General features: G+C 39.3%; 1 protein-coding gene across 5 annotated transcripts in view; it reads right to left on the bottom strand.

Annotated features, from left to right (window-relative positions):
• The window catches only part of EGF (epidermal growth factor), a 57385-nt gene extending 44279 nt beyond the window's left edge, over window positions 1–13106 (bottom strand). For 2 of the 5 annotated variants that reach the window (XM_063156484.1, XM_063156487.1), the window contains exons 1-2: window positions 12463–13106; window positions 3379–3510 (exon numbers count right to left, since the gene is read on the bottom strand). In XM_063156484.1, coding sequence (XP_063012554.1) covers window positions 3379–3510; window positions 12463–12589 — 259 coding nt within the window. In that variant the 5' untranslated portion in view covers window positions 12590–13106. The remainder of the gene's footprint in view (window positions 1–3378; window positions 3511–12462) is intronic. The other 3 variants (XM_063156483.1, XM_063156486.1, XM_063156485.1) reach the window with 3 other exon arrangements.
• Window positions 13107–14535: the final 1429 nt, after the last annotated feature.

The following is a 14535-nucleotide window of genomic DNA, read 5'->3' as shown; positions in this document are numbered from 1 at the left end:
TTTTTGTTGCATTGAATTCTCATCAGTTACATACTAGGCAAAGAGAAAGTTCAAGATTTAGATGTCTCATTTCTTAATAGCAACTTTTGAGGTGTATCACAGAAAACCAGTTATATATAAATGGAATGGTCCTTTCACATTTGATGCTGAAAATTATGGCAAAAATCTGAGTTAGGAAACTGAAATGACAATGAAATTACCACTTATCCCAAACAACCACAGCCCAATAAGAAGTCAGAACAACAACTGCATGCTTGCCAGCTGAGTTTGAAAGAAGTTTGCCATGGATGTGCCTCCAAGTTGAAGATCACTTCAAACTATTGTGCTATGGCAAGAATTTATCACAGAGAGGTAGCCTGGAACCTTCCTTTAACTATCCAAAAAGGGAAATTGAAGATCCCAAGACAGGAAAAAGGAAGAAACTGGAGACTTGGGAGGTTTCTTGTGCTGCAGCAGGCTGAAGGAAAGCAAAAGACCTGTACTTAAAACTCCGACAGCTCAAAAGCAACAACTTCTTCCAGACAAAAATCTCTTATTTTCAATGAGCAAATGGTAAGAGTATAACAGTACTCTTACATAACATACGTTAAAATGAAAGGTGCTCCAATTATGCCCCATACTCCAGAAAACCAATTAAGGTTGAAAGTGATGAGCAGCTAGGATGATCCCAATAGCCTTGATGCAACCTTAAAACAAGGTGATAAGTATGGAAGTACAATTAGTATGATAAAATAATTGGGGTTGATCCAGTTTTATTAAGCCTTCTTGGTTATTTTTAGGGTATCACTGTAGAGCATGATTAAGATTGCACAAGGAACCTTAACTACAATTAAAATTGTTCAAGGAGCCCTAACTACCTCTCCAAACCACAAGGGTTTTCATTTAGGCTGTCTATCAGGTGCATATAGGAAAGCAGTTCTTATGTAACCAACACATTTTAACTTTCATTTTGAAAATAAACATGGGTGTATTGTTTGCTTTTTGGTTTGTTTATATAGAAATATTTAATTGCGGGCATCGAGTCTATTATTTAATTTAATTTTAAACTGAAAAAAACGTACAAAATATAAATCCCATTGTGTTGATAATGATGGAATTTTAGAACATGGTTGCCTGAAACAACAGATCCTGGCATACAAGTAGTCCTCAACCCAGCTGACTTTAAAATGCAGTTATTGATACAGATCCAACAGAATGACAGCTTTCAAACCTGTGTAATCAATTGCTGAATTATTCCACAATTCCATTAGTTGGGAATAGATGCCATCAAAGATGCACTACCACCAGCTTCCTTACACATACACCTTTGAAAATTAAATTGGTTTTATTGACAAGGTTCACTTCTTTTTTTTAACTAAATATCTTTACTATTAGAATGAAAACCGAGGCTTTAATCTCAACAAAAATCTCTTCTACAAAATTGAGACAGATGCTTCACCTTCATAGTTGCAAGGTTGTTTAATTCTCCTTTCAAAGCAGAGGAATGAGACAAATTTTGATTTTTCCAAGTGAAGAAAGTTCTGACAAGCACCCAAGATGTAATTTTGTCTCATTCACAGGGAAGATGGTCAGTACACTGTTTCCATGTTAGCAGAATATTTTGTATCTCAAATTTTAAAGCTATCCCCTAATTAAAACAGCTGCTTACAGGATTTTAATTACTCCCTTTTCCTGCTGCTACTTGAACTGAGCAACCCCATATTTGAACAATGAGCTTGCTTCATGTGAGTGTTAAATGAACACTGAAGAGTGGCCAGGCTGATTTATCTAAGGGATTTGACAGCTACTGCCTGCAGTCTTGCCAATTAGTTGACCAAGAATATTTACACACTTTGGTTTTCTCCTTTCCACCCTCTGAATTCCCTACCAGGTACCTGTGAATGAGGGCTCTAAATGGAACAAGAGCTGAACAAAGCCAACTTTTGCTACAGAGGCACCACTCAGATTTAGGACTCAGTTTTATCAGGGGTTTAATTACCAAGTAAACCATATCTGCACCAAAGATCTTCCTGCCTTTATAACATGAGGGTATTTCACCTGGTGTATCCCCTACAGAAGGGTTTATATCTGACTTAAGGGCTCCTTATCCATCACAGGAGCTCTATCTGTCACTTCCTGCAGTTACTATGAATGTTAGTAATAACATGTTAAAAAGTTTAAGTATTCCAATATGAAGGAAAGATTGTTCTTTGAAGGATACCTGTACACAAATATCACTGGGAAAAAACAAGTTGGTTTTCACTTCAGTTCAGGAGTGCAGAGTTTGCAGAAGAACTACAGGTGTTTAGGCAGGACCACAAAAAATCCAGTTTGGGTTTTGTGAGTTACATGTTGCAGATAACTCTGATGATTCTAGGGCCTCTATTCTAAAATAATTGTGTTGATGACAGTTTGGGAGCTCTACAGAATAATTTTGGTTATGTTCATGGTCCCAAAATCTACACACATAGGGACTCAAGTACAGGTCCCACTTCTCAGGTCAGAAATGTGCCTTGTCAAATCCCATCTCTGCATCAGCAAGATAAATACTAGCCAAAAAATAGAAAAGTTTAGTTCCTGGATCAGAAGGGAGCTATGGTGTATCCCAGGCAGGCACCAAAGCCAAGCATTCAGGAAGTCAAAGTGGAGAGGTAAGAGATGAACTTCAGAGCACTCCCACCTCACACTCTAGATGCAATATAGGATTTAGCTAACCAATAAAATCCAACTCTTTTTTTTTTCCCCTGGGTAGCATCAGTTGAGGACAAAATGAGGCTTAATCAAAGGCTATAACTGTGGATATTTTCCTCTTAGAAGAGCTAAAAACTTTTAAAATTAAATGCATCTCCCCCATTTAAAAATCAATTTATACACTCATGTCAGAGGAAGGGAGAGAAATAACTCAGAGTGGCACTTGTGTTTTAATGCATGAAAACCAATGGATGAAAGCAAAAATAAGGGCATCCTGCTTCTGATATTACAGCACTGTCCCTAGAACCTAAACATACTGGGAAGACACCAAGGCCAACAGACTGAAAGCAGCCGAGGTAGCGGAATATTGTGTACTGCCGTGTCTTCTTGGAAGTAAGGATGGGATAAGAGAGTTTACAGTTTTAAACTGGCAGAGAAGGCAAATAGGAAGTAATTGTTAAGTTTAGTGGTTTGTTTTCATATGTTCATTCATCTTTCCATCACTATAGTTTACATTCTTCACCATCATTCTTCTGTGGCATTTTTGGCTTTGCCTCTTACCCACACAGTAGCAGGATTTTTGTCAGCAAACCAGAGAACCCCAGCCACTGACAAGTAGGGACCAGCAGGCCTGGTTCACTTTGAAAAGGAATGCTAACTGAATCTCCAAAGCCCTTTTTCAGTTATCAAAAAAGAAAACGTCCTTACCATTCACATAGCAAGACTGCTTGTCAATACCCAAGGAGTAGCCAGGCAAACAGGAGCAGATGTACGACCCTGGAATATTGATACAGGTTTGGCCACAAGTTCCCAAACCACCTTCAAGGCACTCATCAATATCTGAAATAGGTATTTGAAAAAGATCAGGAAAATTCACCTAGCAAAGGCACCAAAGAACAAGAATAAAATTTGATAAACTTACCCAATAATAAATTGTCACAAAATGTAAAAATTAAATGAGGGTGGCTATGTTTTCCTTCATGCGTTAGTTTCAGAATTATAGGGGCTTGGGGGCGTAATTTATCATTGTCACATTCACAGTGGTTTTGCAGGGTGCTGGGTTTTTATTTTGAGTTTTTTGATTGCCTAGGAAAATTACCCTTTTCCCTAGTGTCTGGGCACTGGCCTCTAATTGCTCAAACACAGGGAACAGACTTGTCTTGATTTGTGTTATTATTTGCTATGCAAATGCAACTTGCAGCTGCTTGCTTCTGTCTTTATCCCTTTTTCAACAGTAATAATTTTGCCAACAAATTAACAGACTTTGCAAAACAGCAAAGCAGAAAACAGATTGTCACAGCACTGAGGTCATCATTGAGCTCATTTTTGTTTGACTCAAATCTCAAACAGACATACAAAGCACTTAAAGTCCCACTGTATTCTGACAGAAACAAGCCCAAATCAAGGCACTGAGCAAATTCATTAGAAACTAGGCTTTTAACTGGTAGGTTAGGCTAGAAGGTTTAGGAATTGAAAGACATTTGAAGTATTTATGGTGTTTTGTCAGGGCTTGAGGAAGTGACCATTAATTAAGCCCTAAACAAAGGAATCTGTTTTAAAAAAAAAAGTCTACCACTGAGGACTGTAGTTTATACTAAGGGGGAAAGAAATTTGCAGTACCATGGATAATTGTTCCACGAAATTTGGACAAATTTTTGTTCCTGCTGAAAACAAACACATCTGATATTAACTTCCCAAGGTACTTGACACCTGACTGTCCAATATGCTGATATATTTCCTGTATATTTTCCTTCTTCAACTACTGTGTGATGGTTGCTCTAAGGAGTAGCTTTTTTCTTGCCCGTGTGACTCAGCACATGCAGGAATGAAGGAATAAACATATTTTGTTTTAAAGAGATACATTTAAATAAGTCACTAAAGGATTTGGATTCACAACAAACTAGGGCTGTGTGTGTTATGTGAGAATTCCCTTAGTTTAAAGAACAACGCCTTGACTACGAGGAACAGCAATTTAACCAACTCACAAAAGACTCTGAAAGAAACTTTGCCAGCAACTCAGGGAGACCCAAGCAAGCAGATCTCTCATATTCCGTGGCTCTGCAAACCACTCTTCCATACTGCTTTAAGAAACTATGCTTAGAAATAAGTGTTCCGAGGGGTTTCATCTGTGCCCAGGTACCAAAGGTGTTCAAAAAGAATGTCAATGCTTTTCAGCCGCCTAATGTGTCTGTACCAACTAGGGAAGGCTTCCATATTGTTTACAGAGTTTTCCCACATGTTCATGCTCCAAATAGCAGCTGAAGTAATTTGACAATATATGAAATGTAATCAGAGCACATGCAACTGATTCTTGTTAGATTACAAAGATAAAGCAGAAGTGTTTTCAGCAATGTAATTCCATAAAGTACTCTAATTCCAACCCACAATTTTCTCCAAACAATCAGCTTTCAGGAGCATATTTTCCCACATGTACTAGGATTGTACATTCCATTCTCCACGGCATTAAAAGAGAAACTCTTCCAAATCCCCTCTAGGAAGGTTTGATGGGCTTAGAAGTGTGTTAATGTGCTACAGACACCATGGGCTCCAGGTCACCACTAAAACTAGACACTCCTGGCAAACACTGCCTGGATGCCAGTGACACCAAAGGGCTCTTTGGTGGCCCAAGGGGAAGGGCTGTGATGAGCTCAGCTCCTTGTCCAGCTGCTGTCAGAGGTAGACATGAACACTGTTTGCCACTCCCTCCCTGATGCACTGGTTATCAAATCAAGAAACTGGCTGACTAAGCTGGGCACCTGACATGATCCAGCCACCAGCACCACAGCACGTGTGAGAATGTGTTGATAATGTAGTTTATGTCTGTCAATATACTTTTATGACAGTAATAACTTGCTAAATGAGCCTGAACTTATTTCTCTGTGGAAATCACACGGTTGCCTTTTTCACCCACAGAGTATGGGTGAAAAAGGCAACCGTGTAGATATAGGAGTGCTAAAGAGGGAGGTTTTTTGATAAAGCAGTGTGAAGCACAGATGAGCTATTATTCAATCACAATAAAGAGTACATTAATTGAGAGTTAAAAAAAATAGGCCTGGCCTATAGATTAGACTTGAAAGACTGCTTTCTCTGAGAAGGATTTGTGTTCATAATGGACAGAAAGCTGACAAGAAAATTCAAATCACAACACAAATAAACACAGGAGAAATTAATGACTGTGAGGACAAAAAATGCTTTTTTTATATGGCAGTGGTCAGACTATATTGGCATGCTGTTTGTATTTCTCAGATAAAGGTTGTTAAAGGATCATGAAAAATTTGAAAGTATATACAACAAGGATAGAAAGCCTGATTTGAAGGTAAAGAAAATGCCTTTCTATGAGAAATTCAAGAGCTCAGAATGCTTAAATTATCAGAAAGAAGCTTGGAAGAAGGATTAAGCGCCACAAATTAATACCTTCACAAAGAAAATGCAGCAGATTTTCTAAAAGACACTATAATCTTTTTCAGGAACAATTTAACAAGCAGTGATAGCTGAGAACTAAAGCCAGGGAATTTAAATTCGGACATTAAATTCACATTTTAACAGGAAGGGTGAATCACTAAGGGAACTAGTTACCAGGGAAAACTCTGAAGGCAGTGAATATTCTAAAGTCAAGGTCAGACTGGGAAGACATGCTTTACCAAACACAGGTTACTGAGCAACAGACCAAGGTAAAAGGACAATGACACTTTATTTCCAGGGGGGATTCTCCAGGTTTATATGAGTGTACAAAACTGACTGTCCAAGAATGAGAACACTGATTGGTCAGGCTGCAGGAATTTACACTCTTTTCTCAGTAAAAGCACTTTAAGAGAAGATTTCAGGGTTATCAGCCTGCCCGTTTTCATCACCACCAAAATTCACACAGTAAAAGCAAATCCCACACATACTGAAAAGCAAGCCGTGGCTCCAGCTGAAGACTGGCTCTCATTTCCCAATAACAGAGCAGGGGCCCAGGGCCACGGGCAGCTCAACCACTGGACAGTGCCCTTCCAGTGGTGAGCAGGAAGAGCCAAGAGACACTGTCATTGTGAAACAGGCCACAGCACTGCCAATATTTGGCTTTTATGGCTTTAACAACGGAAGAGGATCCTATGCTTAACACCCTCTCTTCATTGCTTAAAGCACAAAAAAAAATCCAGGCAAAAAACCCAAATCGAACCAACCAATCAAGCAATCAAACCACCAACCCCAAAGTAAAATAAACCAAAAAAATCTGGTTTCTAAGGTTTAGGAGAACTCAATCAGAAAACCATACATCAGGTGTAACTAGCAGTGCCTTCATCTGCACTTTTAGTGCCAAAGGAAAGCATGGAGTTGCATCCTGTTGAAGCTGTTTTACGTGTCCTGGCAACCACATCCCCCAGTGGGAACTTTACCCTGTGAAAGAAATCGGCTTAGTGAACACAAAAGCTGTCTGCAGTGCCCTGACAGCCAGCCCTGAAAGGAAGAATGAGGTTCTGCTTAGTTCTCAAAGACTTCTTTATGCAAAAAATGCCTTGAGAATCAGCAAAAACGATGAATCATGTCATCACGATGTTGGCAGCTCTCAAAGACTTTGCATACAAATATACTACTTTATTGAGAGTCCTGAGAAAGGCTCTGCTTGCAGAAGGTTGAAGCATTAGTATGCCTGGCAGGGACACAGAGAAACCACAGTGAGCCAGAACTTGAATTTCATTATGGCCCCAAATACATACATTATATACATAAAGTATACGTGCAGATACATACACTCAAATAACCTCATGCAAATCTAGCTCCTGGTGAGTTGGACTCATGATTAATTCAATCAGCTGTTCAGCTTTTCAACAAGGCTGAACATGAAATTTCATCTGGGTGACAAAGAAAGAAACCCATCACTTTTATCTATTGTGTTTAAAACATCCAGCTCAAAGAACAGAAGATAGCTAGAAATGGAAGAAGACACTCCAGCTATCAGCAGCTCAAAATGAGACAGATGATGCACAGTTCAGTATATTTTATCTCCAATTTTAAATGAGGCCTAAAACACAACCTGATCACTCACAAATTTTGAGAGGGTAGAGGTTGTGAAATGCTCATGTACTGTGGTCAGAAATACAATATGAACACAATGAGGGCGTTACAACTCCTGGTGTCTTCCAGGCCAGAGATGATAATGTCACAGATATGACACCAAGTGAGAACATATGATTTATCAAGTATAAAATCAAATCAAATTTAGAATTTAAATACAATTTAGAAAAGAGTTGCAGACACCTTGCAGAGAAAGGACAAAAAGATCCCCAGGAACAACAGCATCTCTTTTTTATCCTTTCTGTACTCTAATCTCAAGTGTTTGCTCACTAGAATGGAAAAAAATTCTACCCTTGAAATCAATTTTATATGAAATAAAGTCTATGTGTAAATTAGTAGCTACAAAACAAACCTCTACTTCCTGGATCACGCAACTTCCAACATATCATTGCTGGCTTGCCTTTCAAAGATGGAGGCCATGAAGCATCATCAAATACTGTCATCCAGCTCCCTTTACAATCAGATTTCAAATTAGATACTAAAAAGTAGTCAGTTTTTTTTTATAACAAAATACAAAATTAGTAACTACTATTTTACAATGAGTTTTTTAATATTAGTTACTGGCTCAGGAGTCTGCCCCTTAGACCTCTTTAGTATTAGGCATCATGTGATGGGTGATGCCATTTCTGTCTTTTCTTGTAACATATTTGCCTCCTTCCTATTTTGAACCAAGTTCTCATAGCTGAGGATAGTATTTCTCCACATTCAGCTGGATCCAACTGAATGTGAATCTCCTCATGAATTGGTCTGTGGTTCAGACCCATGTTTGAGAATTACTTGCTACTATTTTAAAAATATTTACAAGCTCCTTTTCCCACATCAGTATAATAAGAAGTAAGCTAGCTGGAAGACAGCTACTGAAAACAAGGAAAAAACACACCTCCACTGCAGCTCTTCTGAAATACAGAGGGAAGCCCAGGCAGCTTATCAGGTTTATCCCTGTCATGACAGGGGGAGTGAGCAGTTCCCCATTTCATTGGCTCTTACTGCTCCTTATGAGATGCTTGCAAAGAAAGAGAGTTAAAAAGGTTTTGGCATTTCATATTTCTCAGAATACACACAAGAAGTTTTAACAGCATGTCTTCAGAAGTATTGAGTAAAGTGAGGACAGGATTTAGATAATTAAGGGGAATTAAAAGATATAAAACAAAAACTAATAACTTTATGTTCCTCATCTCAGTGGTAGGAGAGAGGTGAACAGGATGAAAGAAAAGAGTAAAGCTTGACACACAGAAGGAAGCATGTGACCAAAAGAGGTGACCTACATAGCTGCAGTTGTCACCTTCTAATTGCAGGCTGTAGCTCTGTAGGAATGAGCAGCATGTTAGCCCTGTAGAAGTGACAAGGGCTCAGCAGTTAATGTCAGAATTTGGTAGAAATGTGCTGAGTTTAAGAACCTATGATCAGTCAAAACTTCAATAATATGGGTCTTGTTTTCCTTCTTCCAAGATTTTTTTACAATACTGTTTGGTATCTTAGAAATTATTATCTTTCTTCATTTTTCAAACTTACATAGTATTTAAAGTAAGCCCTGAAACCAAAGTACACTTCCAGTCTTGCAGTATCCAGAACATAATATATTTATCTAGGGTAGCCCAAGACTAACAGACATTAATATCTACTCTAAAATTGATAATGCAAGAGGCTGCTCTAGGGCCTTCTTCAGACAAACAAGGAAAACTTTTTCAGTCTTGAGTAGGGAAAGCGTCTATGCACCATGAGAGAATAAAAAATACTGTTGTTAACATGGTGTTTCAGGAGGGCACAAGGCAACTGATTCCAGCGGGCGTAGGCCCATCCTCTGGTACACCCTGTTGTGCTTACATTGTCAAATATGTTACAAATCAAAGCCCTCCTGAGACCAGCTATGCATGTGGTTTTTTCTTTGTAGCAATAATAGCTCCTCTGTAGGCCAGACTATTTTTTTTCAGAGGTAGAAGGTTCTATGATTCCACTGGAGTCTACAAAACATGAGTTATTAAAGGTGACCGATCCACAATCCTCACAGCATCTTAAAATAAGCTATTAATTCAAGATGGCATGTCAAAAATTGCAGAAGTGCTTCCAATTCTACCATAACTTGTCAATATATTGATGCATTCATTCATCAGACTAGTTTAGCTCTGACCTTGTGATCTCTTCTCCCAAACTTTCTTTCCTATAAGCTTTGCTGTTTTGGGACTAACAGTGCCTCAGAAAAGTCCCTTCTCTCTTGCCATAACAAGTCAGAATTCAAATAATCCCTCTTAAAATAACTGTATAAAATTATGTGAGACATTTAGGGTTAGATTTCATTATATTTCCACAGGATGAGGAAGTCTTTGATCTTTGAATATCTATAGAAATCAAAGCAACTAATTAAGGAGTGAGCTATTTAGCAATGTAAGAAGATGACCCAGACCTTCGTCTTCAGCCTCAGTGTGGAAATCAGATCTAGAACAGCCTAAACACATTCCTGCAAGTATCACTTGTAGCAGCTCACTAACAAAGAGCAGACACCTTCTCAATTCAGAGGAACCCTTATGGTGGGCAGGTTGCCACCACAGCCTCAGAGGATGAAGAACATTTTGCAATCGGTGTATCTATTACAGCTCGCCAAGAATGGTGGCCAAGCCACGATTCAGCTTGATGTCATTGTTCACAGTGCAGTGGTATGAATCACATCTCCCACTCACCACTTTTATCCCCAGTATTACCTTCAAAGCCTGCCTCCAGCTTCCTGCCACTTGCTTCCACCACACCCTCTGTCTCACATCATTACTGAACTAGAATATCACGCGTCCGGTCTTATGCTCACAGCACCAGTCGTGTGTCCAGGACACAGAGGAAAGAGAAAGGGAAATCCCTAACACCAAAGCATCCTGCAGTCTTACATTTCATGTCAAAATTTCACCTTAGCTTAATCCCCTGCAATCCAGTGGCCTGTAATTGAAAAATTGCTGTAACGCTTCTCATTTTTCACTTGCTCTGTGTCACATGGAATTGCTCAGAGTATGTCACAGTAACATCAACTCTTCTGCTGATATTTCTTGAAGAGTTTGCTGACCTACCAGCCAATCTGTTTCAGTGCTTTATCCAGAGTTCTTCACTCATACAGCAGCTAATTTTCAACAGAAGAGACTTTATGCAGAGCTGGTTATGTCTTCATTAATGGAAGACCAATATGCATCAATGTGCAAAATATGTCCACTGGGGAAAAAAAAGCCTTTGCAGCCTTTTGCATATTAATATTTAGAGTGGGGTTTTTAACTCATTGAACAGTAGCCAAGCCATTCCCTTCATCTCAGTAGGATTCTCCCATTATACACAAGCTCTTAACTGGGAAACCCAGTAATGCAGAAGCCATAGCTAATGGACATCCTAAAGAGCTCTTGGAAGCTAAGTACATGCTAGCAAATGGTATGGATCTATAGGAAAGGCTGTGTAAACAGCAACAGCTGCTAAGGATACGGCACACCCACTGCATGTACCTCAGCCTGAACTTACAGAGACCCAGGCCTAGGCTGGTCCCACGGACCAAATGGCCACCAACAGCAAAAAGAGGGAAGATGATCCCTACAGGGACACCCTCTGGTAAGTTTGCCTAAAGGGAGTTCAGTCTGTGCACTTTGAGAGTGCTTTTCAACATGAAGCAAACATAGTAGGAGGTAGCAATATGGAGATTAATTTCAGAAGTGTGCTTTTCCTTTGAACTGAAGCATCAGGGTAGGAGCACTCTAGGTGTGTTTGGCTCTCACATAAACCTTCAGTCAGGTTTACAATTTGTACACAAAAAAATTCCCAGCTCCTCCCCCCTCACTTTGACAGCATTTAACATGCAGGCTTCTATTTTGTGCTTACGAGATGATATTTCTTGGCAGAAAGCACAGAGGAAGCACCTGTTACTGCATCACTAGATTCATGACAAGAACTGAGTCAGAGCCTCTGAAGCCCGAGGAATCTAAGGCAAAAGCATTACCTCCAAGTATCAGGAGCTGCTTGAATCCTTTCAGAGCATTTCCTCATCTCCTAACTGCAAAGTTCACAACTTCATTGGCTCTGGATTTCTTGAAAAAATCTGACCTCACGGTAGTAATGGAGGGAGAAGGGTTCTGTCATCCTTTGTCTTACACTTTGTAAAGAATTGAAACCTGCATTTTATATGCTCCAAATCACTGGAGATGATTACAGGAATGTTAGTGTTGCATATTTCTCCCAGACCTCCCTACTACAGTATTAAACAACCTGCTATTCATGTATTGTATGAGATGCTTTATTAGCATGAGCACACACACCTAGATGTAATAATGAGCATAGAAAAAATAGCTTTTAAAGTTATCTAGCCTGCATCTAAATGCATACTAATACATAATAATTGAAACACTCTTCATATACGTATACAGAAATAAAAAACACACCTATACTCAAACTTTTCATAAATTGAAGCATGAATACATGCATGCTCATGTACTGAAACTATGGAGACACTAAAGCTATGGTAAAGAACAGTTCATATCTATTAATGATCATATGAAAACCTATTCTGCTTTCTGATAGTTAAACAGGCAGTGCTGATTTCTGAAAAAAAAAAAAAGAGTTCTGTACATTTGACATGCAACAGATATTGAGAAGCTGATTTATCAGTTCTGCCAGTACAACACACAAGCAATCTGAAAAAAAACTTCAAAAATTTTAAAGTCAAATGAAGAGAATACAAATGCAGTTTTCTTAATGTGGGAATGTTCAGCAACTTACCTACACAAGCAGAGTTTTCAGGCTTTAGTCTGTATCCATTAGGACAGTTCCAGTGCTGCAGAGCTGAGAGGCTGACAAAACCAATTTTAAAAACCACTGGCAAAAAAGCAACAAGGAAGAGAAACATAATCTTGAGGGGGTTTTTGAGCTGTCACTAGAGAAAAACTAGCTTGTATTCAGTCATATCCAGGACAAGATGAGCATGTGTAATCCCAAAAGTTTTCTGCAATCTGTCACTTTAGACTCAGACATCTTATCACAATTTCAAGTTTTATCTTTGCCTTGCTTTTCTTGTCACTTTAGACCTTACTGTGTCTGACTACAACCTTGAAGAAATTCCTGGGAGATTTCTTCCCCATACACATCAGGGCTTTTTTCTCTCGCTCTTTCGTTTCTTTTTTTTTTTCTCTTTTGGAAGCCAAGTATGAAATGCCTGACACTCTTGCCACAAATTTAACACAGTTCAAAAGCCATGCTCGCAAGGATCACTTCAAATTTCCTTGCAACAAAGCTGCTGTTTAAATCTTTAAAGCAGAGAATTCAGAAAGCTCTTCAGCACAGCTCTCAGTGGAATGCAGGGAGCGAAATCTCCAGGTACCGTCCTTCTCAGACATGCAGTTGTTTTTTACATCCAGACTTGGATGGACTCCTCTTTTCTTTTTAAAGCTCTGCTTGCCCCACCTCTTCTCTTTTTAGTACCACTTGAGTGAACCCTGTGTTTGCACATAGTAATGTGGTCAGTTCCTTACTACAGGGAACTGAGCCAGCATGCAGATATCCAGCCACCCATAATAAATACAGTCTCTTTAGAAAAGCAACGGCTCCTGCTCGAGAAGTACCTGCAGCTTGCCAGCTAAGTTTTTTCCACAGAGATTGCAGGCAAATTTATTCAATTCCTGTTCATTCCCAATTAGTTGCATTCCTCTTAATATCATCATGTGTTTTACCACCAGAAATTAATTTTGTCATCAAAACATTTCATGCAAAAATCAGGGGGGAAAAAAAATCCCTCTGGTTTCTCTGATATATTTTTACTGGAAATCCAAATCAGATTAAGGACAAGTTCAGATCCAGGGTATGTGTTTGTAATTTTGAGTTGAAACTATCTCTCTCAGGTCTGAATTCGGCCCTTATGCCTTTCCAGAAGAATATCTGTTGTCAGAGCAAGGGGTAATGTGTTCTGAGCCTGCATCACCCACAGATGTTGCAGACATTTATATGTGCACTGCTGCTGCACAAGGCTGCTGTCAGGGTGCAATGCTCTTTTACACCTGTTCCACTGAGGTATAAAAACTAGACAAATTCCAGATGCTCATAATTCTTCAGTATTGAAAAAAACTCCTTTTTCCCAGCCCATCAGCCTAGACCAGCAAAGCTGTAAACCACAAGCATAAGTTTGTGCTTCTAAGATTTACTGAATTTTCAAAGTAGTGAGATTTAAGCATGTGCCAGGCTTTGTTGAGCTAACTACTGTGAGACAATCTGGTTCTGTCACTTTTTTCTTTCCTTTGATTTGATAAAATTTTATTTCTGGAGTGTTGTGCTGGAATGAATACTAAAGCAACAGCTGGATACAGCAGCAGCATCAGAAGGTACCTACAACTGTACGAGTTCTGCCTCAGAATTCTCCTTCTCCTCTCCCCTCCCCAAATTTGTCTGAATCAGTAAGAGTCCAGACTTGTACTGTCGGAAACCAGGATTAAAACCTGATGAAGAATTGGGCCACTCTCCATTAAAATTAACTGTTTCTTGATGTTTCTGTCTGTGTGCAGGCACATTCTGGTCTCTCAGTCTTCACTGCTACAGCCACTGCAATTAAATCCAGACTGACAAATGGCAGCCACATTTCCATACACTCTGCTCAGAACCCAGTCTTTATCCCACATGCTATGCTATAAAATACAATAACAGTAATGTAAATTATGCAGGGCCAGACTCATGCCAAAGAGCATTTGCTTCTCCAAATAGTCCCTGGGAATACAAAAGGGCAAACAATGTGAAAGCACAGTATAAAGCCATCCCATCTAGGATTACAGGATCCTGCTCAGGAACTGTGGTATGTTCCACATGAAC

The sequence above is a fragment of the Melospiza melodia genome, chromosome 5, assembly GCF_035770615.1.
Source record: "Melospiza melodia melodia isolate bMelMel2 chromosome 5, bMelMel2.pri, whole genome shotgun sequence".
Classification (NCBI taxonomy): domain Eukaryota; kingdom Metazoa; phylum Chordata; class Aves; order Passeriformes; family Passerellidae; genus Melospiza; species Melospiza melodia.
Note: the sequence above shows the minus strand (reverse complement) of the source record. Positions and strands in the feature narration are given on the sequence as shown.